Source organism: Anolis carolinensis, chromosome 4, assembly GCF_035594765.1.
Source record: "Anolis carolinensis isolate JA03-04 chromosome 4, rAnoCar3.1.pri, whole genome shotgun sequence".
NCBI classification, from domain to species: Eukaryota; Metazoa; Chordata; class Lepidosauria; order Squamata; family Dactyloidae; genus Anolis; species Anolis carolinensis.
In genome coordinates, this window is record NC_085844.1 from 155,047,850 (window position 1) to 155,075,468 (window position 27,619).

At 40.2% G+C, this 27,619-nt stretch overlaps 1 protein-coding gene across 1 annotated transcript; it reads right to left on the minus strand.

The window, feature by feature from the left end:
- LOC100556969 (calcium-activated chloride channel regulator 1) lies at positions 1 to 27,082 on the minus strand. The gene is made up of 15 exons (XM_062979763.1): positions 26,576 to 27,082; positions 23,499 to 23,663; positions 23,182 to 23,363; positions 20,970 to 21,165; positions 20,321 to 20,382; positions 19,941 to 20,131; positions 15,544 to 15,806; positions 11,986 to 12,210; positions 9,880 to 10,057; positions 9,326 to 9,432; positions 7,684 to 7,914; positions 7,038 to 7,518; positions 5,972 to 6,133; positions 3,306 to 3,545; positions 1 to 2,376 (listed from the first exon to the last, which is right to left on the minus strand). The coding sequence occupies exons 1-15, from the start codon at positions 26,882 to 26,884 to the stop codon at positions 2,021 to 2,023; spliced, it is 3,348 nt and encodes a 1,115-aa protein (XP_062835833.1). The 5' UTR covers positions 26,885 to 27,082; the 3' UTR covers positions 1 to 2,020.
- Between the last annotated feature and the right edge of the window lie 537 nt (positions 27,083 to 27,619).

The window sequence follows — 27,619 nt, forward strand, 5'->3', positions numbered from 1 at the left end:
AATGTTTTTCAACCTCTTAGCTTTATTTTATTTTATTTCGAACTCACCTTTGTCCTGGAACAGGACCCAAAAAGGCTTACAACTATATAAAACAATGTTCCATTACAAATCTTATAAAAGTGAAAAAAATTAACAAATACATCTGTTAAAAGCATGCCATCATAGCACATTCAGTACACAATACAGGCTTGCAAAACTGGTGGTCAGAAAAACTTTTTTTTTTAAATGTACATATTGTAGGTGTTCTAAATCAAAAATAACCTCAGAAAGGAATAAGGGTTTTCCAATGGAGTTTGAAAATGTTTTAATTTGATAATCTGAACACATCAAGCTGTTCAAAAGCAGTAAAAAAAAGCCACACTGGGACATCAGCATCTGCTCTTAATCCAAACCCAGTAAAATATTGAAAAAGTGAAATATTTAATTCATTGCAGGCCTTTGAATTAAAAAAACCTAAAAATACAGTACGCCACAATTATTTTGGATAAAACTTCACAGGTTGTTATCTTCCATAAAGATGCTGGAAATTAAATACCTGGGAGGAAATGGAAGTGGAGAGATATTTATATACCAACCCAGGTAGAAACTTCCTCCAATCTTTTCCCCCCATTTGGTTTTCTGAAAAGCATTGAATACTTGACAGGAAAATAGACCCCAATCCAAATACGAGTAGAAAGACTCCCCATATGCCAAAGAAGAATAATCATAATATCCCAAGGAGACACTCTGGTGGAAATCTTGAAGATCCTGCAGTGATTTAATGTAAAAGCCAAAGTAGCTATGGCAGTGCCAGTCTTAATTATTTAAGTCTATGTCTATCTCATTTATTGTTTTCTCTGTTTACACCCTCGTCTTTATCTCGGGTTCTTCAAGCAGCAGCATTCACTCAGGATTTAAACTGGTTGAAGAATAAAAGTACTTAGGTGGGTAGAGTATGGGCAGGAACATATTCATCCACTCATCAATTTTGCAATAAATTTGGAAGCCTGCATTTTAGTTTAAATTTGATTAGGCTAAATTCAGGTTTAACAAATGGCTTTGTATAGATGCCCACTCAGCAGTAGATTTGTAATACAGTACAGTACACCCCCCATACCTGTGGAACCAATACCCATGATTTCACATACCCATATCTAACAAAATGTGTCCTCTCTACACATTTTCTAGATTCTCTTGATCAGAGGTGTCAAATTCATTTTCATCTAGGACAGTGGTTCTCAACCTGTGGGTCCCCAGATGTGTTGGCCTTCAACCCCCAGAAATCCTAACAGCTGGTAAACTTGCTGGGATTTCTGGGAGTTGTAGGCCAAAACACCTGGGGACCCATAGGTTGAGAACCACTCATCTAGGCCTCATCAGCCATATGGTTGCCTTCAAAGGACCAGTTTTAATTCTAAGATTGTATAAATGTAACTCTGTTGCCCTGTCATTGAAAGCCTTGCAGGCCACATAAAAAGACAAGGTAGCCAGATTCAGCCCGTGTGCTTTTCATTTGATTAATTTGCTCTGATGTGCTTTCACTAAAAGGTACCGTAGAGTTGTGTTGGGAAACCTAGCAAATTCCTAGGGAGAATACTTCTCTAGGAATTTTACAGCTCCTCCAGGGCAACTTTGGGCTAACTTCCAGAACAAATAATATATTTCTATAGGGTTCATTATTATCCACAGTTTTCTGTTTTCACAATACATTCATGAAGGTATATCTACAGATAGGCAGTTTATACTGCATTGTTCAAGGGCTGGGTGGATGGATGGATGGTATCCTTGAAGTGACTGGTTTGATCTTAAAGAAGCTGGGGGTGGCGACAGCCGATAGGGAGTTCTGGCATGGGTTGGTCCATGAGGTCATGAAGAGTCAGAAGCGACTGAATGAATAAACCACAACTGCATTGTTCAACATGATTATTCTTGTCATTACACTCTGGTCTTGGAACATCATTCTTTTTCAGACAGGTAAAATATGAATTGTTGTGCTTTAAACAGAACCAATAATTACAGTAACACTTAACTCAGATCTCCATTATGGTGCCAGTGTTACTGTTTTCATTATTAGAAACAATAGTAAGGTGGCTTTGACAATGCAGGGAGGCATATGTTTGTCAGAAGAACTATTCGGGCTTGTGTTATCTGGAAGCAAAACCACTCCGGCTATGTTAGATGTTTCTCCAACATTGTCATTCTCATCAATGGCACGGATGGCAAAGTAGATAGAGGTGGCATTTTCTCTTTGGAGGTTTTCTGGATTATACAGAAAGGACTGCTTGACCCCAGCAAATTCAGGTATCAGACCAGATGTGTTCAAAGACGTGGCATTATGGAAGGTAGCATCCCTTAATTCCAAGGGGTTTTCACTCATTCTTATTTCATATCTTTCAGCTGCAAAATAAAGAGTAAACAACACATGTGCATTAGATATTGAGTTTCAGAGATGTGAAAACCTCTGAACAGTAATAGAAAAATTCATTGGAAAATTACTTCTCCCGCAACCTTACTTTTCCAGAAAATCTGGGTTTGGGGGAAGGATAAGGGAAAGACAAAATTAACTCATATCACTTTGCTATTTGAATCAATTCTTCCTCACAGCTGCTGTTCACTGTAGAGCAATGAACTAGAAGCTGTCCCTAACAGACTAGTTTTTTTGGACTGGTTAATGGCCAGACCCCTTTGGCACAATGGGTTAAGCCCTTGTGCCGGCAGGACTCCTGACCAAAAGGTCAGGGGTTCAAATCTGGGGAGCAGGGTGAGCTCCCATCTGTCAGCTCTAGCTTCTTATGTGGGAACATGAGAAGCTAGAGCTGACAGATGAGACAGAAGCCTCCCACAAGATAGTAAAACATCTAGGCATCCCCTGGGCAACGTCCTTGCAGACAGCCAATTCTCTCACACTAGAAACGACTTGCAGTTTCTCAGGTCGCTCCTGATAGAAAAAAAAAACCTCTCAAAACTAGATGACATTTCTGAAGTGCCATGTTTCATTGCATATTAGCTGCCATTTCACAATAGTAGTCGTCCCCTCCTTTTTGGGTCCTAGTTTTGTTTTTTCAGGATTCATTGCACAAAAGTTGAGCCCTTCATTCATGGGTGTCAACGTTATGCAAGGGGGCAACACCCGCCTGGTCGCCTCTTCCCTCCAAGCTACATTTGTTTTCATAATTCTTATACTAAAAAGAGAAGGTACCACTGTAAATAAAACAGACCTTTCCCCCTTATTACAACAGGACAGAGAGTTGGTCTCTATGAGGAACCAAAAATCCTCCTGTGTTCAAAGCAAAATTTCACTTATAGAATCATAGAATAGAACTTACCTTTCCCCATATCATAATCATTCCCAGGCGCTGTCCAGGACAAAAGGAATTCCTTATCTTTGCTGAGTTCAACCTCAAGGTCCGTGATTTTACAGGGAGGGAAGACATCTGGTGGATTCCCAGGAGGCACGCCAGTCGTGACAAAAGAACCCCCTGATGCTGTTCTACTGAAATTTCCCACATTTGCCTGGATTTCATCCTCACGAGGGTGAGGCCTTGGTGGATTTAGTTTTATCTCTCCTATGAAAAAGAAATAGGTGTATCAGAGTGTGTGATCGCAAGCTCTGGACATTATTCTGCATGTCAGTTTGATTTATTCTCTTTTTGTTCATGATCTTCAATCACTTATTTTCCTCAAAAATCTGCTTGTGTTATAATTGTCATTTCCCTCACTAAAATATAACTGTCGACATAGCGGAAGCATTCAACTAGTTCTGTAGCACTTAAATACATTATGGAGATATTCTTCTAACTTTTCATCATCCTTTATCATAGGAACTGATCTCACCAATCCCTTATTCCACTACAGTTGCTTTATCATTGTTAATGGAAATGTATCGGGTTGAATATCTATATATATAAAAGAGTGATGGCATCGCAGCACCGAGCAAAACAACTAAACTACGGGCCCCCCAACCTTGAAATTGGACAACACAACCCATCATCCACGCCTCTAGGTTGATACAATAAAAAATCCCGTCAAAAACCTCCATGGAACCTTAAAACCCCAGCCCTCAGCCTGGCTGGAAGGCCCCATGGTGGTCGGAGGAAGAGGGGCCTCCATTCGGTTGGGCCGTGGAGTAAACATTCTCAGGCCGTAGCGGGGCCCCAGCAGGCATGGAACAACCCCCCCAAGCGCCCCCTCCTCCATGCATCACAGGCCGGAGGGAGCCCCCCCCAGACCCACCTCAGCCTCCTGAGGCCGCGAGGCCCCAAGGTTTCTTTTCTTTTCTTCTTTTTTTGGGATGTGGAGGCCTGCAGAGCCGAAGGCGGGGGGGGCTTCCAGAAAGGCCCCCCTCCCCATGAAGACCACCGCAGCCTCCTCCGTGCCCCGCAGGCCTCAGGGCGGCCCTGGCCATGAGAGAGCCGGAGCCTGAACCTTCCCCCCAAGATCCACCTCTGCCTCCCGCCAGGCCGGAGGGAGGCCGCAAGGACCAAGGTTTCCTTTCTTTTAACTATTTTCTTTTGGAGATAAACGCCTCAAGGCCGGGAAGCGCCCTGGCCCCAAGGAGGGAGGCCCCCAGGCCGCAATGTTTGGGTTTAGGTTTTTTTTAGATGGAGGCCTCTCAATTCTAGAAAGGAAACAACTGGGCCAGCTAACATCTCCCAACAAAGGATTCCCCCAGGCAGGAAGCAACAATATAATCTCTAAAATCAGGACATTAAATAAAGAACAACACTCTGAAAATGGGCATTCCAGAAAGGAAACAACTGGGCCAGCTAACATCTCCTAACAAAGGATTCCCCCAGGCAGGAAGCAACAATATAATCTCTAAAATCAGGACATTAAATAAAGAACAACACTCTGAAAATGGGCATTCCAGAAAGGAAACAACTGGGCCAGCTAACACCTCCCAACAAAGGATTCCCCCAGGCAGGAAGCAACAATATAATCTCTAAAATCAGGACATTAAATAAAGAACAACACTCTGAAAATGGGCATTCCAGAAAGGAAACAACTGGGCCAGCTAACACCTCCCAACAAAGGATTCCCCCCAGGCAGGAAGCAACAATATAATCTCTAAAATCAGGACATTACATAAAGAAAACACTCTGAAAATGGGAATTCCAAAAAGGAAACCAACAGGGCCAGCTAACACCTCCCAACAAAGGATTCCCCCAGGCAGGAAACAACCAGGCTTCCAAACAGCAAGGCTATTCAGTGCTGTTCAACCTAACCAAGCAAGATTTCCCCTTCATAGCACACCCTCAGGGTTTCAAGCCATGAGGCTACTTCGTCTCATTCAGCCTGCCCAAGAAAGGATGCCCCTATGTATTAAGCAGTCAGTCTTTGAAACAGCGAGGCTATTCAGTGCCATTCAAATTGACTAAAAAACCATTTCCCTACAACGCAAATACCCAGCCTTCCAAGCAGGAAACCTATTCCATTGTATTCCAGCTCACCAAACAACGATTCACGTAAGGAGAAAACACCCAGACTTTAAGACTGCAAGGCTATTCACTGCTATTCCAACTGGTCAACAAATGATTCCCATCAGCCACAGCAACGCGTGGCCGGGCACAGCTAGTCTTTAATAAAGCATCTCTTTTCAGTAGCACAACTATGACAGCTCACCATTCCATAGTTCTGCATTCATACTTCTGCACACCCTCCTGAATGACTGCAAATCTCTATTTATTTTGATATTTTAGCTCGATTACACAATTGCAGTAACAAAAACAAAAAGGCAAAGATGTTTATAAAATAAGGAAAACAATCAGATTGGGAGTGGTCAGGTGGAGGAGGGCAGACAAATAATCATGCCCCGTTGTGTCACATGACTGCCAAAATGCCAACACAGGGGCAGAAGGGATCCATCATATAAAGTAGGTGACAGAAATATGTAATTCCCTATATGATTAATTTTTATTATTTTAGAATTCCTAAACCCCCAATACTTTGCACTTTTCTTAGAACATAATGCTATTCCATATTTAATACTTACCATTTTCTACATAACCTGTTACATAGAGAGCTTGGCTCTGCCTACGGGCCCTTCTGACGGTCTCGTCTTTTCCTTGGGCATAGATCTTTATGCTGTATCTGCCATTATCATTAAATGTGAAATACCTTGAGTAGATTCCATCATGTTTCAGAATATCAGGACCTTAGTACATAAATGTTGAAATTACCATCTAAAAAAACTTTTAACTACATACATGTAAGAAATGTTCACACCTATCTACCCCTGTTTTTATAGGAAAAGATTAATTCCAAATTCTGTATACGGTCAAATCAATCAAAGCAAACTGCTGTTTATAAATCTTTAGATAGGTTTTATTTATCTAAACAACTAAACAAGCCAGGCATTTCATATGTCCCAATTGTCATATATATTTCAGACATGTATCCTCAGGTGTAAGCTTGGAAATAATATATCTTGGGGCTAAACTGCACATTACAATTGAATGCAAAATGTTCCCTTCACAAAAAGCAGTGGAGGGGATCTTTAGGCAAGACTGAGTTCACAGTGTGGAGCAGGAGGGACTTTAGCCTGCTCTAGACTAGGAGAGATTAACCTAGTTTGTCAAGGGGGTTTCAAACCTACAATGCAAACCAGATTGGACATCTGTTGGGAGCAAAATGCCAACACCACCTTCTTCATCCACCAGAGTCTTGATGCAGCTTGAGTATACGAGAGGGTGCAGATTGGTATGGTGACTAAAAGAAAATGTCACCTTTAAGGGTGAAACACGTCATTATTGTAACGTAGTTTGGCCCTTGGTTGTAGTTCCATGTTTCAAAAGACTGGATGAGCCTATAGGAGCACTATGAACGCAACCATGGAGACCAGTCAAAAAATAATTATGTCTTGTACTTTGAGTGGAATTGGTTGCATGCAGTTGATTTTGGAGAAGAATAGGCAATTCACATCTTAGTGGAATAGCATATGCAAAACAAACCAATGCCAAAAAAATCTTAATTTAAATTTTGGTCAATGGGTTCTACAAAGCATACAAACAAGCAAATTCTAAACCATGAAAAAACAAATGATCTCAGAATTAACTCACCTGCACCATCATCAAGGAGCTGGAGCTGGACAGATTTTCCAGATGCTGATTCAATGATGGCTGTGACATTTGCACCGATCACAGGCATAAACCCTTGGCTGACTTCTGCATAAATGACTACTGGATTAGGATACATGTTGCTTTCTCTATTCAGATAAGATTTCACCACCACTGGAGGCACAGTTGCAGATGCTGCTCGGGAGGTGACTGTTATGGACACCCCTTGCACTTCTGTGTGTGTATTCAGAATTCTGTAAGTCCAGTCTCCTGTCTGGAATATATAAAAATAAAAATTGATACATATAGAACTTCTGGAAATAAATAGTTTCTCCCTAAATGTAGAAGCAGTTGTGCTATTTAAGCAGCAGTGGCACAACCATTTATTAGAATAGCTGTAGTCCTTGTAGTTAAGCCAACCATCTATGTCAGTGGTTCTCAACCTGTGGGTCCCCAGATGTTTTGGCCTACAACTCCCAGAAATCCCAGCCAGTTTACCAGCTGTAAGAATTTTTGAGAGGAGAAGGCCAAAACATCTGGGGACCCACAGGTTGAGAACCACTGATTTATGTGTTGTCTTTCTTTTTTTTAAAAGCAGGCACATTCTTAGGAGTGAATATATAAATCAGAAAGAAAAATTCACTTCTACCTCTGCAGTTCCAGGAATCTTGAGTCGAGCTGTTCGGATGTTGGTGTTATCAATTACAAAGTCTGTCTGAGTGTAGGTTTTTCTTTTGGGATCTGACAAATCAATTCTTGGAGGATATGTGCTGTCACTCCATGTGACTACAAAGGAAGTGTCATTCCCCACAGTTTTGTCAATGGATACAAATCCATACATCCATTTATTGCGATCTAGCTGTCGTCCTTTACTTTCAAGCTGTTAGGAAATTTTTTTAGTGTATACTGATTAGGAAAAAAGTAAAATTGTATAGTTTAAGAAAAATTTTAAAGTTTTTGTGCAGAACTCCTACAATTTTTCTTCTGCAGAACACAGTTTGGGAACCACTGGTATAAAGTTATATACGAAACATGCATAAATTTTGTGTTTAGGCTTGGGTCCCATTTCCATCATACCTCATTATGTGTGTACATGCGCACACACACATATACATATACAAATAAAGGTATTCCAAAGTCTGGGGGGAAAATCTCAAATCCAAAACACTTCTCGTCTCAAGCATTTTGGAGAAGGGCTACTCAACCTGAAAACACTGGTTTAGCCGTACAAAAATTCGTTTGAGCTATAGTAGCTTTTTCTGTACATAAAACAGATTTTTCTGTATAGGCAAAGGGTAAAGGTTTTCCCTGACGTTAAGTCTAGTTGTGTCCAACTCTAGGGGTTGGTGCTCATCTCCATTTCTAAGCCAAAGTGCCGGTGGTGTCTGGAGACACCTCCAAGGTCATGTGGTCGGCATGACTGCATGGAACACCATTACCGTTCTGTCGGAGCAGTACTTATTGATCTACTCACATTTGCATGTTTTCAAACTGCTAGGTTGGCAGAAGCTGGGGCTAACAGTGGGAGCTCACCCTGCACACCAGATTTGAACCGCCAACCTTTCAGTCAGCAAGTTCAGCAGCTCAGCAGTTTAACCCGCTGTGCACTGGGGAGCTCCATTTTTTTCTGTATAGAAGAAAATATTTCTGTGCAGAGACATTTTCTAAGCAGTAAAAAATATGTTTCCTATTTTCTGCATAAATCCACTATGTATTTAATTTTTATGGTTGATTTTGGAAAATGTGATAGCACTATACTGGAAGAGATTCAAACAAGAACTTTTACATTTAGATTTTAGGAAAAGCCAGCAACTGAAATTGAGACTGTGATGCTATGAGAAGAGGATTCAATGACAGTGTCCTTTTCCCAGGGATTCCTCTCCCTAAATTTCTTGTTTGCCTTATTAGTGAAAAATGAAACATGTATAACCAGTCTTTGTTGTATACTACTGAACCTGGATTAGTAAATTTTGACATTTTTGAACTGCAACAAGAGTTTGATTTCCCCTTCCCCTCTCCACCAAATTGCTCATAGTGTTCTCCTTCCCCTGTGTATGCTTCTTTTAAAAAGCTTGTCAAGCACCCATTCTATTACTAGGGGCCCTTCCACACAGCCCTATATCCCAGAATCTCAAGGCAGAAAATCCCACATTATCTGAGTGTAGACTCAGATAAACCAGTTCAAAGCAGATACTGTGGGATTTTCTGCCTTGATATTCTGGAATATTGGGCTGTGTGGAAGGGCCCTAAGATGTAGCTCCTGCTGCCTCCCAAATCCTTGCAATCCAGACCTGAATAGATTGTTGACTGATATCTCCACTTCCAGATGAAATCCCACTGAAAGCATCTATGAGGCCATTGGAATCCAAACTGTCAGTGGCAGAAAATTTCAAGCCTCCTGAAACAGGTAAAATAAAATACAGTAGAGTCTCACTTATCCAACACTCACTTATCCAACATTCTGGATTATCCAACGCATTTTTGTAGTCAGTGTTTTCAATACATCGTGATATTTTGGTGCTAAATTTGTAAATACAGTAATTACTACACAGCATTACTGTGTATTGAACTACTTTGTCAAATTTGTTGTATAACATAATGTTTTGGTGCTTAATTTGTAAAATCATAACCTAATTTGATGTTTAATAGGTGTTTCCTTAATCTCTCCTTATTATCCAACATATTTGCTTATCCAACATTCTGCCAGCCTGTTTACGTTGGATAAGCAAGACTCTACTGTATAACAAATTTTGCATTAATTATATTACAGTTATTGTTAGTTAGTTGATAATCTGCTTGGTGTGCAGATGTTGTGTAAAACCCATCACTCCACTTATTGCCTTACCTGTCATATCTGCCAACATTTCTAGTTCTTTTGCAGCACTTGGCCCCAAAGCAATGGTATGAATTATAGATCCACTCCTTTGAACTTCAGCAAAGCAAGAGCTTACACCTGCATCTTCCCCGTCAGTCAAGAGCACAATTTCACAGCCTTCTGTACTTGGATATTTTTTTAAAAATACCTAAATAGACAAGAAAAGATAAATTTTTAGCAGCTGTATTAGATTTTTTAAAAAAAATCTCTCATGAACCCCAGAAGACTTAAAATGTCCATAAAGTGAAAATTCACCCTTTGTTGGTGCTGCTAGACCTCTCAGTGACTTTTGATACCATTGACATGGTGTCCTTTTGGAACACCTGGGGGTTTGGGAATCAGAAATATTGTGCTGTGGCGGTTCTGGTCATGCTTCTCAGGCAGGTTCCAGATAGTGGTGCTTGGAGATAGTAGCTCCTCAAGAAAGGAGCTGTTATATGGCATCCCACAAGGCGCCATTCTATCCCCAATGCTTTTTAACATTTACATGAAACCACTGGAAAAGATCATCTGGAGGCATGAGGTGGGGTGCTATCAGCATGCTGATGATACCCAAATATATTTCTCCATGCCTTCCAAACGACTCTAGCTAAGGATAGTATATCTCCTCCGAATAAATGCCTGGAGGAGGTAATGGGCTGGATGAGGAAAAACAAATTGAGACGGATCAGATATGGTGCTCTAGAGGCCATATTTGACCAGTGCTCAAGGCGTGGAGGGAGAAGTGATCAAAAGAAGGAGGAAGCAAATATTGCATAGCACACCTTAAGTGCAAGATTAAAATGAGTTCTCCAAGATTTCCCCTTGTTTTTGAAACTCCCTTGCTAGATGACTAGGTGCCCTTTCAGACAGGCCTTATACCTCAGGATACGATCCCAGGTTTTCTGCTTTAAACTGTATTATATGAGTCCACACTGCCAGATAATCTGAGACAAACAGAAAACTTGGGATCGTATCCTGGGATGTAGGGCCTTTTTGGAAGGACCTTTTGTTGTTGTTTATTTGTTCAGTCACTTCTGACTCTTTGTGACCTCATGGGCCAGCCCACGCCAGAGCTCCCTGTTGGCCATCAACACCCCCCAGCCCCTTCAAGGTCAAGCCAGTCACTTCAAGGAAATCATCCATCCATCTTGCCCTTGGCCAGCCCCTCTTCCTTTTTTCCTTCCATTATCCCCAGCATCATTGTCTTCTCCAAGCTTTACTGTCTTCTCATGATGTGGCCAAAGTACTTCATCTTTGCCTCTAATATCCTTCCCTCCAGTGAGCAGTCAGGCATTATTTCCTGGAGTATGGACTGGTTGGATCTTCTTGCGGTCCAAGGTACTCTCAGAATTTTTCTCCAACATCGCAGTTCAAAAGCGTCTATCTTCCTTCGCTTAGCCATCCTTATGGTCCCGCTCTCACATCCATGGGTTACTATGGGGAATACTACAGAACCTACGTAGTATACCAGTATCAGCAGCAATTCTGAGCCTAGAACCCCCTTTCTATTGCTGCCACCAAGTGGCAGTCTCTGGTAACTGCACCTTTCATCCCTCTTAAAGATAAAAGTTTCCCCTTTATCTTTAAGATAAAGATAAAGTCCAATCGTGACCGACTCTGGGGGGTTGGTGCTCATCTCCATTTCTAAGCCGAAGAGCCAGCGTTGTCCGTAGACACCTCCAAGGTCATGTGGCTGGCATGACTGCATGGAGCGCAGTTACCTTCCCTCCAGAGCGGTACCTATTGATCTACTCACATTTGCATGTTTTCAAACTGCTAGGTTGGCAGGAGCTGGGGCTAACAGCGGGCGCTCATTCCGCTCCCAGGATTTGAACCTGGGACCTTTTAATCTGCAAGTTCAGCCGCTCAGCTCTTTAACACACTTCACCACCGGGGTTCCCTTCATCCCTCTTACAGGTTGGGTAATTTGACTGTTGGCATTAATAGAAATAGAGCTGGGATAGTCTTCTTCCAATTATCATCCCTTCCCCCAGAAGGTACATACATGCAAATTAATTTATATTTTCAAAGATGGATAATTAGATATGTCTAATAAAAACATAAGGATAAAGGTATTTGAAAAATGTTCTTCACCTGAAATCCCTCACGGATTCCAGAGCATATGTTGGTTCCTCCACCTGCTGCAGTTGGCAGATAAGCTGAAAGAGTTTGGCGGACACTATCACCAGTAATCTGTTTCAAATACGTCTTCGTTAAGGCTTGACTATTGAAGACAACAATTCCAGCCCAGGAACCTGTTTCAAGAATCTGTAGGAGGAACTGTTCTCCAGCTTGCCTCAGTCGATAAATGCGATCAAACTGTACAGGAAAAAGAAGAAATGAAAAACAGGGCTCACTCCAAAGAAATCCTTAGTAAAAGATGAAAGATTTATATGATATGAAAAGAAGCCAGAGATGATGATGATGATGATAATAATAATAATAATAATAATAATAATAATGAAATATTGATGTAGCAATCCCAGGTGACAGCAGGATTGAGGAGAAACAACTGGAAAAGCTGACATGATATGAGGATTTAAAGATCGAATTGCAAAGACTCTGGCACAAGCCAGTCAAGGTGGTCTCAGTGGTGATCGGCACACTGGGTGCAGTGCCTAAAGACCTTGGCCTGCACTTACACACAATCGGCGCTGACAAAATTACCACCTGCCAGCTGCAGAAAGCCACCTTACTGGGATCTGCATGCATTATTCGTTGATACATTACACAGTCCTAGACACTTGGGAAGTGTCCGACGTGTGATCCAATACAACAGCCAGCAGAGTGTCTGCTGTGGACTCATCTTGTTGTGTTTCAAATAATAATGAAATACATTAAAATATTAGATACACCGCCCCCCACCCACCCCTGACTTGTTGAAAAATATAAAAAGTCAGGTGGGTGTGCCTCCCATTTTGTTGACATTTGTCTTTTTTATTCTATGATAGCCCCAGTGAAACTTATTTCCTTTTCATCTTCCAACACATAAAATTCCATTTCAGTTGTCACAGAATAGCAATTGGCCATTCACAACACATTAATAGATTGATGTAATTTCTAGTTGAGAGAAAAACTACATAAAGAAGGCATTCCTCTAGTAAAGAAAAATCTTCCCTCCTCTCTGTGTTTCAGGGATAAAATTTGACCATCCCATCATGGTACTTGCAGGGTCAGGCCTCTTCCTTCCATCAGTCATGTTCAGTGCTGCAACCTTTCTCCCCAGAGCCATGAAAATCAGCAGATATGCCTATTGCATGGATTGCAAGATGCATATATGGGGAGCAAGAAGCAACATTTCACAAAATAACCCATTCCAAGTAAGAGCCAAGTCCTCCTAATGTTTCATTGGGATAACAGAATAAAATTTTATTTATTTCTAATATAATATGTTATGTTATATATATTAACTGGATTTTGGGGCTCAGGACCCATGTGAAAGTGGAAAAAGTGAATTCAAAACCACTATTTTTTTTTTTACTTGAGTGAACACTTCCCTAGGAATCTTAGGTCCTGTAGCAGAACTCTGCAATCAAATTTCAATTGAATCATTCTGGAGGACCTATGAATGCTACAAGCAGCTCTCTCTAGGAATCCCTAGGTCCTCCTGAATAATTTATAGTTGGAAATTAATGAGACAGTTTTACTGGAATAGCTAAATCTTCTTATAGAAAACATATTAATCAAATCAACATATAAACAAATTCGCAAAAGTGAAAACTGCAAATATGGAGGTTCCGTAGTAATTATTATCTGTTTATTTGTCCAGCTCCTCCCTTTGGATAGAGGCACAACACAGTTAAAATAATCATCAAAATATAACATATTCAATAAAAGCATATGTTAAAACAAACATAAAAGGCACATATTAAAATACATGGGACAAAGATTAAAATGCAATAGACAAATAGAATATGAATTGAAAATTCATAGTTAAAAACTAACTGGGTAGACCTGCCATAATAGGTAGGTCTTCAAATTTGCTTTAAATTCTTGCAGCTCATTTGGCTATTAAATCTCTTCCAGCAAGTCTTTCCACAGTCCTGGAGCAGTAGATGAAAAGGTCCTCTAAGTGACGGTTGCCAGTTGGGTTCTGACTGTTTGGCACAGATGACCCCCAAATGATCTCAGTGTTTGGGACAGATTGTACAGACGGCATGTAGGGCTTAAAGGTCAAAACCAACACTTTGTAATTTGCCTGGAAACGAATTGACAATCAGTGGAGTTACTTTAGTATATTCCTGTATTCCTGTAACTAATCTGGCTGCCATGTTTTGAACTAACTGACGTTCCCAAACTTGGTTCAGAGGTAGGCCAACGTAAAGCACATTGTAGAAGTCCAACCTTGAGGTTACTGGCATTCACACTACCATCTTTAAGTTGACTGATTCTAGGAATGGGTGCAGCTGGCATATAAGCAGTAAATAGTAAGTACTCCTGATCATCGCATCTACCTGGGCTGACATTTTGAGAGATGGATAAAAGAACTTCCAAGCTACGAACATAGTCTTTCAGGGGGAATGTAACCCCATCCAGAACTAGTAGACACACCTTCAACCCTAGGTAAGCATTTTAATGGCAGGCACCTCTGTCTTAGGACCCTTCCAGGCAGGCCCTATAACCCAGGATCTGATCCCAGGTTTTCTGCTTTAAACTAGATTATATGAGTCCCCACTGCCAGATACTCTGGGATAAACAGAAAACCTGGGATCAGATCCTGGGATATGGCCTGTCTGGAAGGTCCTCTAGCTGGATTCAGTTCTGTTATAGTTTGCAAAGATACACCCTTAACTGGAAAATTAAGTGCACGAAGCCGATTGGCTGAGCCTGCAAAGAACCAGGAATTTGATTTGATATATTTTCTGTTCTGATGCTGGAGAACCGGTTTGAACAAGTTTTTAGTTTAGAGTAAATACGTTTCCTGACTGAGTACTGCCTGGAGACAAGATGACTCTGTACTCAGTGAGGCCTTACTATTTCTGAGGCCTTATTTGCTACTGGAAAACAGGGAGAAGAACCAGGACTGTATTCTTCTCTGAAGCAAGATTTATGGACTAAGAAAGGACTGCTTATGATTGCTTATTTCTGTAAGCAATCAGAGGGACTATTGTAAATACCAATGTTCTGTTGATCTCTTGGAATCAGTAACATTCCTGTGTTATTTGTTCTGCAAAACTGAGTGGTGCGTCATCATTCTGCAGGGTGACTCTGGGTTCACGGGCACAAGTAAAGAGCTTCCATTTATCATCTACAATCCGCAACAAGTTCCACTTTGTTTTCCTTCATCAAGCCCATTACCTCCTCCAGGCATTCATTGATTCATTCATTCATTCATTCATTCATTCATTCATTCATTCATTCAAAGGAGACATGATATGCTAAGCAGGATGGAAAATGCCCTTCCCAGATAGATGCATGCTAATTTGTTGTATTTGAAATCAATTGCATCCCCTCTCTGGATGACCAGTCAAGACAGGCAGAGATCAAGAAAGCCTGCTTGTCCACATGAGCAGCATCCACCACTAGAACAGTTTTAGTTGATCCACTGAAATTACAGAACATTGGCTCTTGTTGCATTGTTTAGCTTATTTCTAGCAGAATTGTCTTCTACAGAAATATGACTTCTAGAACTGGAAGGAACAATAGGCTTACCCCATTCATACTCCCAGAAATATCAAGCACGAGACACAAAACTCTGTCCTGTGTTTGCAGCAAGGAGATTGTGGGGCGAGGTGGAGGAGCACTTCTTGGAGACGAACTTGCAAAGTCTGTTGAGTCCATAATGACATCCCAGGTACTTCTATAGTTGCACATTTTATTCTGCATATTTGGTGCCTTTATGTTATGGTTGCTCTCATCACAGAACTGAGTAACCTGAATAAAATATAAGAAAAGCAAGTCAAGATTGTAAGAACCTATCTTACAATACCTATCTTATAAATTACTAGCTGTGCCCGGCCACGCTTTGCTGTGGCAAAGTATGGTGGTATGGGAAATAAAGTATCGAGGAACTGGTGGTAGTTAAGGTAAAGGGTAAACGTTTTCCCCTGACATTAAGTCCAGTCGTGTGTGACTCTGGGGGTTGGTGCTCATCTCCATTTCTAAACCGAAGAGCTGGCGTTGTTCGTAGACTCCTCCAAGGTCATGTGGCATAATTGCATGGAGCGCTGTTACCTTCCTGCCGGAGCAGTACCTACTCATCTACTCTCATTTGCATGTTTTTTAACTTTAGAGTTGGCAGAAGCTGGAGCTAACAGTGGGGGCTCTCTCCACTCCCCCAATTCAAACCTGCAACCTTTCAGTCCAGAAGTTCAGCAGTTCAGCACTTGAACACGCTGCGCCATCAGGGGATATTATTTCTTAAAGCTTGTGAGCATACAATATTTCTGATTGTTTTTTTTTTTTGTCTGTTGGAGGCAAGTATGAATGCTGCAATTAGGCAAAATGATTAGCATGTAATGGCGTTGCAGCTTTAAAGCCTGGCTGCTTCCTCCCTGAGTTAATTTTTTGTTGGGAGGTGTTAGCTGGCCCTGTTTGTTTCCTGTCTGGAATTCCCTTGTTTTCAGAGTGGTGTTCTTTGCGATATTTTGTTTTCAGAGTATTGCTCTTTATTTACTGTCCTGGTTTGAGGGATTATATTGTTCTGTATTATTCTACCACAGTAATTATTTCATATTACAGGAGAATCTCACTTATCCAACATTTGCTTATCCAATGTTCTGGATTATTCAACGCAATCTACCTTTTAGTAGTCAATGTTTTTGTAGTCAGTGTTTTAAATTCATTGTGATATTTTGGTGGTAAATTTGTAAATACAGTAATTACTACATAGCATTACTGCGCATGGAACTACTTTTTCTGTCAAATTTGTTGTATAGCATGATGTTTTGGTGCTTAATTTGTATCATGATTACCTAATTTGATGTTTAATAGGCTTTTCCTCAATCCCTTCCTATTATCCAACATATTCACTTATCCAATGTTTTGCCGGCCTGTTTATGTTGAATAAGTGAGACTGTACTGTATATTTATAATCTTATATTATCTGTTTAGAACTGGGTTATATGAGGCCCCTTCTACACAGCTGTATAAAATGCACACTGAAGTGGATTATATGGCAGTGTGGACTCAAGATAATCCAGTTCAAAGCAGATAATATAAGATTATAAATGGGTTATATAGCTGTGTGGAAGGGCCTTGAGTCTACACTGCCATATAATCCAGTTAAAATCAGATAATCTGTATTTTATAGGCAGTGTGGAAGAGGCCTAAGTGAGGCCTAACTCTGCCTGCCCCCTGGGCTGAGTGGGTTGCTAGGAGACCAAGTGGGCGGAGCTTAGCCTTCTAACTGGCAGCAATTGGATAAAAACTATTATTCCTTTCCCTTTAATTAGGACTTTATTTTTCTTTTCTTTTTGTTGTATGAACGTAGAGGCATGGATGAGGGGTTGTGCTGCCAAGTTTAGTGTTTCTGGGATGTGTGGTTTTGTTGTTTTGTCCTAGGCCGAAATTTCATTACTTTTTTATATATATAGATAGCGCAAAAAAAAAATTCCAGGGATTGCTGAGGAAACTTCTGTACATTTGGATCCCTTTGGACTCTTAGGGATTAAAATATTGGGAGAAACCCATCCCATTGTGCCTGAAGATATCCCAAAAGTGCTTAGAAGCACAAGAATACCCATCATTTCCTATATAGACCACCAATGAGCCAAAAATTGCCCTTTTTGGTAATAGGTACAGTTCTCCAAAGTTTCTTGGAGGCTAATGTGGGTCCCCATTCTTCCACAGCTCTCCACTTCTGCTTTGAAATGTCAAAGCATAGCGTTGATAATTGAGAATGAAAAGGGCACTTTGGAAGGGAATAGATGGGTAGGTAAGGGAAAGAAGGAAGTGAAGCAACCATCTGAGGCCCCTTCCACAGCTGAATAAAATTCCACAATTTCTGCTTTGAACTGGAATATATGGCAGTGTGGACTCAGATAACCCAGTCCAAAACAGATATTGTAGGATTTTTCTGCCTTGATATTCAGAGTTATATGGTTGTATGGAAGGGGCCCGAGAAATGAGAGAATGGACACATGAATGAATGATTGTGATTATTAGTGAAATCCTCAGAAAAGCTTTGGAATGATTTTCGTAAGTCTATGCAAATTTCCCGCCTCACACTCCCACAAACACACATGTTTAGGTTCAAAACCCAATTCAGACATCATCCAATATGTTTCAGAATGCAAATCTGAATAGAGATAGGAAAACTGAATTTTTAGAAGACCCATGGACTAGTATTGGAAATACAGAACAGGAGGGATGGAAACCTTTTCTCCCTTTTTCACACAGAAAAATGATTAATGTGTTGGAACCTCTTAAGGATCAGAGCTGAAAAAAGCTGCACTGAAGAGAACAGCTGGAGGCCAGAATGATCAGGCTGTGCTGTGGGGCATTGGGTGGGGAGGCAAGAGTAGCTGGCAGCAAACCTGTTCAGTTAGGCATGCTAAGATCTGCTGTTACAGGTTCAATCTAGCAAAAGAGCACGCACATGCAAGAGGCTGAAGATAAATATTTAGTTGAATGGCCTCATACCATTCCTCCCCTAAAGTACAGTTAATGGAAATTGCTACTAAGACTTTTCCTTGAATTAGGAACTAGACTGGCTAAATCCACCTCCCATTCTCCACCTTCCTATCACTTAATCGCAATGCACTTGGAAACAAAAGACTTCATCGCATGGAAGGTTTCCTCTGTCTTAGCACACTGGCAAAACTGGGCCCCACTGTTCGACGCACAGCCACTTCGGGTGGCTGCTCATGGAAATCCATCTTACCAGTGTGCAAAAATGGAGAGAAGACTTTGTTTTCAGGAGTTGGGTGTTACCCAACTCCTGATTCAAGAAAGTGGGGAGAAGCAGGAGAAAGCAGTAAGAAGATGGAGAAAGGATATGGGATGGCTGGCCATCCCCTAAGATGGAACTTGCCAAGGATAAGATGGGTCCCCACTCTTCCCAACACTTTCCCCTGCTTTCCCCACCTCCCCTCCCAGCTATCTGATGAAGTCCAAAGTCTCAAAGCCAAATGGAACATCATCCCCATGACCAAAGTTGATGCTGCTACTGAAGTGCCCTTGAAGAAATATACTGTAGCTCCAAGGAACAGCTCCTTCACCCCAATACACGCATACAAATATCTAGAGTTTTCTTTCCAGCCATCTTTCTCCTACTCAGAGACAATGACACATGGTCAGTTTTCCCCACCTAAATTGAACTGGACCGCCTCTAGTCTTAAATTGGATTATTCCAATTTACTCCAGGCCCAATCCAAATTGGTCCCAAAAAACCCAATTCGGTTCAGATATTGGTGTGTTCCACATGCTCCCCACATGCTCTCCACTGAGTCTAAGCTTAACACTCAATTCTTCGGGAGATGTTAAATATCTGGAAAATTTAAATATCCCAAAAATTCGCCATGCTTTTAGCAGGGCCAGATTCACATGTACTTTTTATCTGTACAATCTACAAAGAAGACAGACTGAGGATAATATCCCCTTTACTTTCCAAGTGGCCAGGAAAAACCTTAAAATGGTACCTTAGTTACCTACTATGTGACATTCATAGAAGGGTGACAGAGCAGGTGGCTCGTATATACTCAAGTATATATATATATTTTGCAGCACCCAAAAGCCGCAAGTGCTTCGTGAATAACTTGTAATGGTGGGAAAGTAATTACGAGCACCTAGGGGACTTAATGTAGAACTTTAATTTGTCCTATGATACAAAGACAGTTACTCAACATGTAGAGATTGGAGATATCTATCATCACTATAAGTCAGAATTTGATATTTATGATTCAAATCTTGTACTGACTTATATTCCCACGACTTCAACTGAAGGTTCAGAGTGTGATTTTTTTAAAGAAGTTGCCCAGTCCAATTTTTCAGAAACACAAACTTAGAAGTATATTCAGAAACACAAGCTTAGAAGTAACTTGAGGGAGAAAACAATTCTGTTGTATTCTTGTGCAGTGATACTAGACTAAATAAATCCAGTAGCTTTCATGTGATATTTATCCTACTTACTGAACTGAGACTTTGCATGTACATTATCGATGCTGGAGTAGTTTGTGTTTTCTCTGGAATAAATTCACATCCAACCTCAAAAAGTTGAGTATGGTGTTCAATATTGCATGCTCTGATTTGTCCTTCATTAGTTCGAAAAATGTATTTACCAGTGAAGTCAGATGAACATCTAAAATGTATTAGAAACAGATAATTAGGCAGTGAAACATTATGATGCTCTTGATATTATTTAGTGGTGTTGCTTTGGCTAAAAATGATAGTTTCAAAGGAGAGGTAAGGCATTAGTAAAAAAACAGTTAATAATGTGAGTGCAAGAACATGGAGTATGTTGGTACTGCTAATGTGAGATTCCAGATACATGGACAAGATGGATAAATAAACCTTTGGTCCCAAACTCTCCAACAATGCTAAATCATAGAACTGTAAGGTAACAGTTAGAAGCTATGTGGAAGTTTATTCTTTGAAATCAGGGATTGTATGCTTTTTTGATATGAAAATTTGGTGCTCCTTCATTCTACATACACTCATCATAGTGTCAACTTTATTCCTGTAATGACATTTTCGGACATGGATACCAATTTATTCTATTTCTGACAATTTCAATGTCCCATTTTATTCCAAAACATGAAATTACAGAAGTAGCCAAACTACATATTGGGCACAGGGCCCTTCCACACAGCCATATAACCCGGAATATTAAGGCAGAAAATCCCACAATGTCTGCTTTGAACTGGGTTATCTGAGTCCACACTGCCATATATTCCAGTTCAAAGCAAAATATATGGGATTTTGTTCAGCTGTGTGGAAGAAGCCTCATGAATGTGATTTTCTTGGCAGGAGGTTCGACTGGATGGCCAACAGTCTCTTCAAATTCTATGATTCATTGTGTCAAAACATTAGTCATACTAAATTAATTTCCATACTAAATTAATGGTTAATCTTCCGGCCGTTTTTTGGGGTTTTTTTTTTACACCACAACCAAATTAACGTGCCTCAGCAAATATCACCTCAAAAACTTTTGTTTCATTTAAATATACACTGTTAGGCTTATACCTTGTTGCTTCTGCCTTATTGTTACCAACAGAATAGAAAGGTGCGTCATTGTTGTATTCGTCAAAGAGGCCCCACCTGAGATGGGCCCATTCATGGACAAAGACTCTGCCTGTGAAAAACAACAAAAGTAAAACCGCAAACTCTACCACTACAATTTACATTTACAGGATAACATCAATGTAATAGATAGATGTGCTGTAGTAGTAACAACAACAACAACTTTATTCTTATATCTCGCCCCATCTCCCCAAAGGGACTTGGGGTGGCTTACGTGGGAACCAGGCCCAGTAAAACAAAATTAAAATATATCACCATAAAATACATTACATTACAATGAATTAAATACTTAAAAACATGTAAAACATCATAAAAACACAAACTCAACAACAACCAATAACCAGTAGCTGAGAACAGTGGCCATGTTCAGAGCTGAAAGGGTAGGGCAAGGGCTTGTGCAATATACCACAAGGGCAGGGCTGGTAATAAAGTGCAAAAGCCAGATATTAAGTTAGGGCTTGAAGTGCCAAGCCAATTGTTGAACCGATTAAACAAAGGCACATTGGAACAACCAAGTTTTCAGGTCTTTCCGGAAGGTGGACAGCATGGGCACTAATCTAATTTCTCTAGGGAGGGAATTCTAGAGCCGGGGGGCCACCACTGAGAAGGCCCTCTCCCTCGTCCCCACCAACCATGCTTGAGACGTCAGTGGAAGCAAGAGAAGGGCCTCCCCAGCAGAACTTAAAGTTCATGCAGGTTCATAATGGAAGATGTGATCGTGAAGATAGACTAGACCCGAACTGTTTAGCGCTTTATACATGATAACCAGCACCTTGAATTGGGACGGAAAACTTATCAGCAGCCAGTGGAGCTGTTTTAATGGAGCAGGGCGGGTTGTCTGCTCCCTATAATGTACAATCACATCAGAAAACATATCTTTTAAGAAGCAGTTAGTATTTGAGAACAAAGGCTTATTTCCTAGGCTGTGAACATTTGGTTCTGCTTTTGTCATTTTGGAAGATGGAGCTACACTTTGATTGGTAGATATCTTTAAGGTTAAATTGGATACAGTCAAGAAAAGCAAAGAATATTGTTAGTGGTACAGTAGAGTCTCACTTATCCAACGTTCTGGATTATCCAACACATTTTTGTAGTAAATGTTTTCAATACATCGTGATATTTTGGTGCTAAATTCAGTAAATACAGTAATTACTACATAGCATTATTGTGCATTGAACTACTTTTTCTGTCAAATTTGTTATATAACATGTTTTGGTGCTTCATTTGTAAAATCATAACCTAATTTGATGTTTAATAGGCTTTTCCTTAATCCCTCCTTATTATCCAACATATTTGCTTATCCAACATTCTGCCAGCCCGTTTATGTTGGATAAGTGAGACTCTACTGTACTTGATGAATGCGTTAGACTTTCACCCTGGTCATGGTCAATTGAAGACACATTTCCACCTGCATTGAAAGAAAATATGACATCCATTGTGCTTTCCATGTATAGATAGTGAATGGATTGGCTTAGCAGGTGCAAAAAACGTATAGGTGCAGCTCTGCCCTCTTTGCTGTCATTTCCTGGACCAGCCATCAGAGACCAGTTTGTCTCATGACAGTCAATCTCTGACAATGCATTATTTGAAAGTACAAAATACAGTAGAGTCTCACTTATTCAAGCTTCGCTTATCCAAGCTTCTGGATTATCCAAGCCATTTTTGTAGTCAATGTTTTCAATATATCATGATATTTTGGTGCTAAATTCGTAAATACAGTAATTACAACATAACATTACTGTGTATTGAACTACTTTTTCTGTCAAATTTGTTGTAAAACATGATGTTTTGGTGCTTAATTTGTAAAATTATAACCTAATTTGATGTTTAATAGGCTTTTCCTTAATCACTCCTTATTATCCAAGATATTCGCTTATTCAAGCTTCTGCCTGCCCATTTAGCTTGGATAAGTGAGACTCTACTGTACTGTAACCTTGCAAGAGTTTATTGAGTATGCAAGATTCCTGTTATGGCTTTAAAAGTACCATTTGACATAATATGGAGATATTACCCATTCTATAGGATGCTTCAGAGAGAGTACTGGATAAAATGAAGCCACTAACAGTTGCTTAGCTTTTTCTTACTTCACATTAAAGTTGCATTCAAAACCTTAAGCAGATATTTAAATAAGATGTATTACCTCGTGATCCATAAACACTGATTAAATTGTCATTTGTCATGAATTTAGGTGTGAAGTGGATGTAGCGTCCCTTTTCCCCACATCCACCATACTGCAAAGTGTAGGGTTCATCGCCATATTTCACAAAAGGATCTGCCACAATCACATCAGCCTAAAACAAAACAGGAGATGTTTTAAAGATCACTCAGAAATGACATGTATCTTTGAGGTTAAACTGATTCGCTGAGCCATATCAGATTGTGAAATATTTAGTTAAGTGCTTCTGGAAACAACCACACTTTTAAAAACAGCAGCAGTGCATTTCACTCACTTTTTCATAGGATTCTTTGGTTACTCTTCGGTATTCAGGTTTGGGTGTCCATGTGATAGGAATGACAACTTTTACTGTCTTGAAATAAAATATTTGCTTTGTAGCATTGAAGAGGTAAGAAGAAGCTTCTTCAACCATATCCTAACAGGAAAAAGAAAAGAAAAAATTATGGGTTTTAGATATGTGTTCAGGTAGGTATGTAGCTTGGATTTCTGCTTCATGTTTAGGGAAGTGGTAGATACTTTCTCCCTTCCGTCTTTTGTACCAGGGTTTTGTAACTTTATATCATTTCTGAAGTAACAATAAATTATTATAGGACTTCAGGACCATTCCAGCAGCAAGCATTAAGGACTCCACCACCTGGCTAACAATGAGTAATGTACAGTCAAGGTGCAGTAGCTAAAGAGTAATAAAGAACCACAAGCTTCTCTGAAGAGTGTTGGAGAGAGTAAGTGTTGTGTGAGTTGGAAGTGTTGGTGCTGCTGCCAAAGTGTTAACTGCTGGAGATCGAGATACAGAGAGACTGAACGATCAATGAAAATCAGAGAGAAGAGCTAAATACTGTACTGTGGTGAAGGTATGAACTCACTGGGAACGTAAAGTACAGAAGGGCTGGAAGAAAGTCAAGAAACTCTGCTAGACTTTTGTAAATACAAATGTATGAAGTTTTTTCTACAAAAGATACAAGTTGTGATTGTCTATTTTTTAACTGGAGGGGGAGTGCTTCCGCTCAAGAAAGGGGTTGACTTCTTGCTGAACAAAGAACCCCAACAATTTGCTGTGACATTTTGTTTGGCTGGAAATTCTAAATGCTGCCTTTGAAGCATATTTGTGTATGCATATCTAAGTGAAAAAGTTAAGGTATCGGTTCCTGACTGACTAGTCACTTAAATAAATTTCCTTTCACACACACACACATACACACACAAATATACACACATACTAGATTCTTCTGTGTCCTCTCAAGCAATAGAATTAATTTTAAACAAAGAGAGAGCTGGAAATGACTGGCTCTATTGTAGGAAACTCTGCACTGAGCAACCCAGTGCTGGAGTTTGCAAAAAGTTAGAAATATTTCTGACAAATGCACATACACATGGACCTAGATTATTTCTTTTTAAATGTTGGAGATGTATAAAACCCAACACACCTTGTGGTCAGATTATATAAAATATTTATCTATATTTAAGTCTAAGCTGAGATTTTCATGGGAAAGCTTTCTCTTGGTCCCACTATAGGACCTTGTCACATGGAGGTCCCAAACGCGGGCTCAAAGGGAGAATTCACTGGGCAGCGTGATGAATCTGTGGGACAGCAGGGGAAACCATTGCCTTGTGCCCTGCATTGCCCGCATCACTCCTTTCCCCATCACATAGGGGAAAGTGTGGCTGTCCAGCTCCCCCCTCCTCGCACTGGCCACGTTCTATGTAATGAGAACATGGGAAGCCTCCTGTGTTCTCTGGGCTCTATCCTAGGATGCTTCCAGAATGGACCCTCGCCAGAAGCAGCCCTGTATCATGGGCTCTGGTGGGCTCTGTCTTGCCTCCTTCCTGGAAGCATCCTAGGATGGAGCCCAAGCCTCATGTGATGAGGTCCTATAATCATAGGCATATTTGGGGAGGAGACAGGAGAGAGGCTTCTCAGTGATTGTTTTCCAATCTATGGGATTCCTTTCCATGGGAGGCTAAGCTGACCCCATCTTTGCTCTCCTTTTGCCAGGAGGTGAAATCCTTTTCATTCTAATTAATTCAATGATTAGTTAATTATAGGAAGACTATCTATTCTTTAACATTAATGTTATGTCTTTAAACAACATTTGTTTGCTCTTAATCAATTTAATAATATATTTATATTATGATTAATTTAATTATTTAATCTTTTGGGAGGCATATCTTTTTTTTGTTAGCCATAATAGTTCCTGCCCTGGGAGAAAGACTGCATATTTATTAAACAAGCAAATACATAAATGCCTTTGTTTTAACTGTGGGGTCTTTAATCTCTTATTTTACCACCTTATCACACTTGAGAATTTGGCCTCTTGCTACTCTTTGGGGACAGGGCCTGCTGAGTGCCACCAAATGATCCTGGCTTGGCCGCACCTCATTGATCCCCTAAGTGGCAAGGAAGTGTTGCAAGGCGCTTCCTCACCAACAATGATAGGTAAGTTGTTTTTCAAGTAGCTCCAATGGAGCTACCCATTTTTTTCTCCCCCTTTCCTCATCTGATGGGGGAAAGAGTAATGCAGCAATGCACATTGTCGCCCTTTCCCCCATCTGATGGGGACAGGGAAGCAACGTCTTGTTCCATTCCCCAAATGTGATCAGGGAAGGAGAGAGGGCATGCAGAGTGCCACAATGCACCCCACATGCCTGCCATTTTGCTGCCGTTTGGCAGTGAAATGGGGGTGGGTCTCATTTGTATGATGAGGTCCTCAGTCTCTTCTGTTTTGAAAATATGTTGATTCTGTTGCTGTTTCATTTTGAGATGAGCTGGATTGATAAGTAAGTGGCTCAAGTTTACAGAAATCGAAATAAACTTTAGTACTAAAATCATCAGAAGATGGGACTCCCCCTCCCCACCCCTCAAATAAAATATGAACAGCAATCATTTTAATACATCATGGAATGAATGTTAGAAACATAATGAAATAAACAACAGAAGAAAAATAACAGGGGGAGGAATGAAAAACAGAATCCTGGAGACAGGCAGACCTACAGTCTATTCCTTAGAAAATAGGGGGAAAGTAGTTTAGGGACTTCTTTTTAGCAGAGTATTTCCAGTATCCCACTAAAGAGGACATATGTGGTTAAAGAATGCCTAAGTTTTCTTCTAACATATTATAATTTAGTCGTAACTAAATTGCTACATTCACACAGATTGATCATTGCTTATTCAGAATTCCAAAACCCGAAATACTCCAAAGTTGTCTGCATGGGTAGATGAGATAGTCAAAACTTTGCTTTCTGGTGGTCTCTGTTTCATGCACAAAATTATTTTAGAAAAATTGTTCATAAATTTATCTTTAGGAGATGCATATGAAGTGTGTATGGAACATAAATAAATTTCATATTCTGATTGGGGTCTGATCTTTCAGATATCTCATTAATATACATGCATTTTTCCAAACTCGGAAAACTATCCAGAATGTGGAACACTTCTGGATCCAAGAGATACTCAACTTTTATAGGAAAAGCATTTAGTAATCTTACCTTTATATTGTCAACCATCTTGGGATTTTCCGATAATCCGGGGTTAATTGCAAGGACAATGTCTTCAAACCCACCATTATTGAGCTTTACCTGGGTCCCCTTCACCTCGTGCAGTAGCAGCACCACCATTACAAGTTGCCATTGTAATGCCATTCTCACCTTGACAGAAATAATAGCATGGAGCGCTATTTATGCAACTGCGCACACACATGACACACACACATACTGAAAGAGAGAGAGAGAGAGAGAGAGAGAGAGAGAATCTAGCTCACCTTCACTCTGTGTTTTATGGTGACAAGGATTATTGCTCTGGCAGGCAAACATATTATTAAGCCAAGGAAATCTTTAAAGAGGGTGATCAATAAATCAAACATGCATTTGTATACTCTAAACTTGCCATACAAACAATACCTTTCTGAACTACCTGAAATAAGTGAATCGGAGCAGCAGTTGGTAATTTCCCAAGCAATAACAAAAAAGAACCACAACATTTTGAACCTTCTAATTTCTTAGGACTGATGAACAGAAGAAATGTAAGCAATATATGTGGTCAGACTGACATTTTCTGCCATATGTTTTATGTTTAATGTTTTGTCCATTTTGTAAACTATAAAGTTAGAAAATATGTCTTAAAAAGTCAGAAACTGCACCTAAGGTTTGTATAATCAAATATAGACAACTCAGATGAGATATGATCATAGAAGAGTTTCATAAGGGCTGTCCGGTCGAACCCCCTTCCATGTAGGAATATAAGGAATGAAATGTATGACAAGTTGTTGTTTGAGTCATAATTCCTCAGTCTAGGACCTCTGACACACACACACACAACTTTTCTAAACTTTGGTCAAGGAGATTGACATGTTAATTACTGTATATACTCGAGTATAA

Coding starts and splice junctions, on each gene's coding strand:
- LOC100556969 (XM_062979763.1), bottom strand. CDS start 26,884: ATGGCATTACAATGGCAACTTGTAATGGTGGTGCTGCTACTGCACGAG. Junction 9,433..9,879: donor AATGTTGGCAGATATGACAG/GTAAGGCAATAA, acceptor TACCTGTTTCAG/GAGGCTTGAAATTTTCTGCC. Junction 7,519..7,683: donor AGATTCCTGGAACTGCAGAG/GTAGAAGTGAAT, acceptor AAACTGGCTGGG/ATTTCTGGGAGTTGTAGGCC.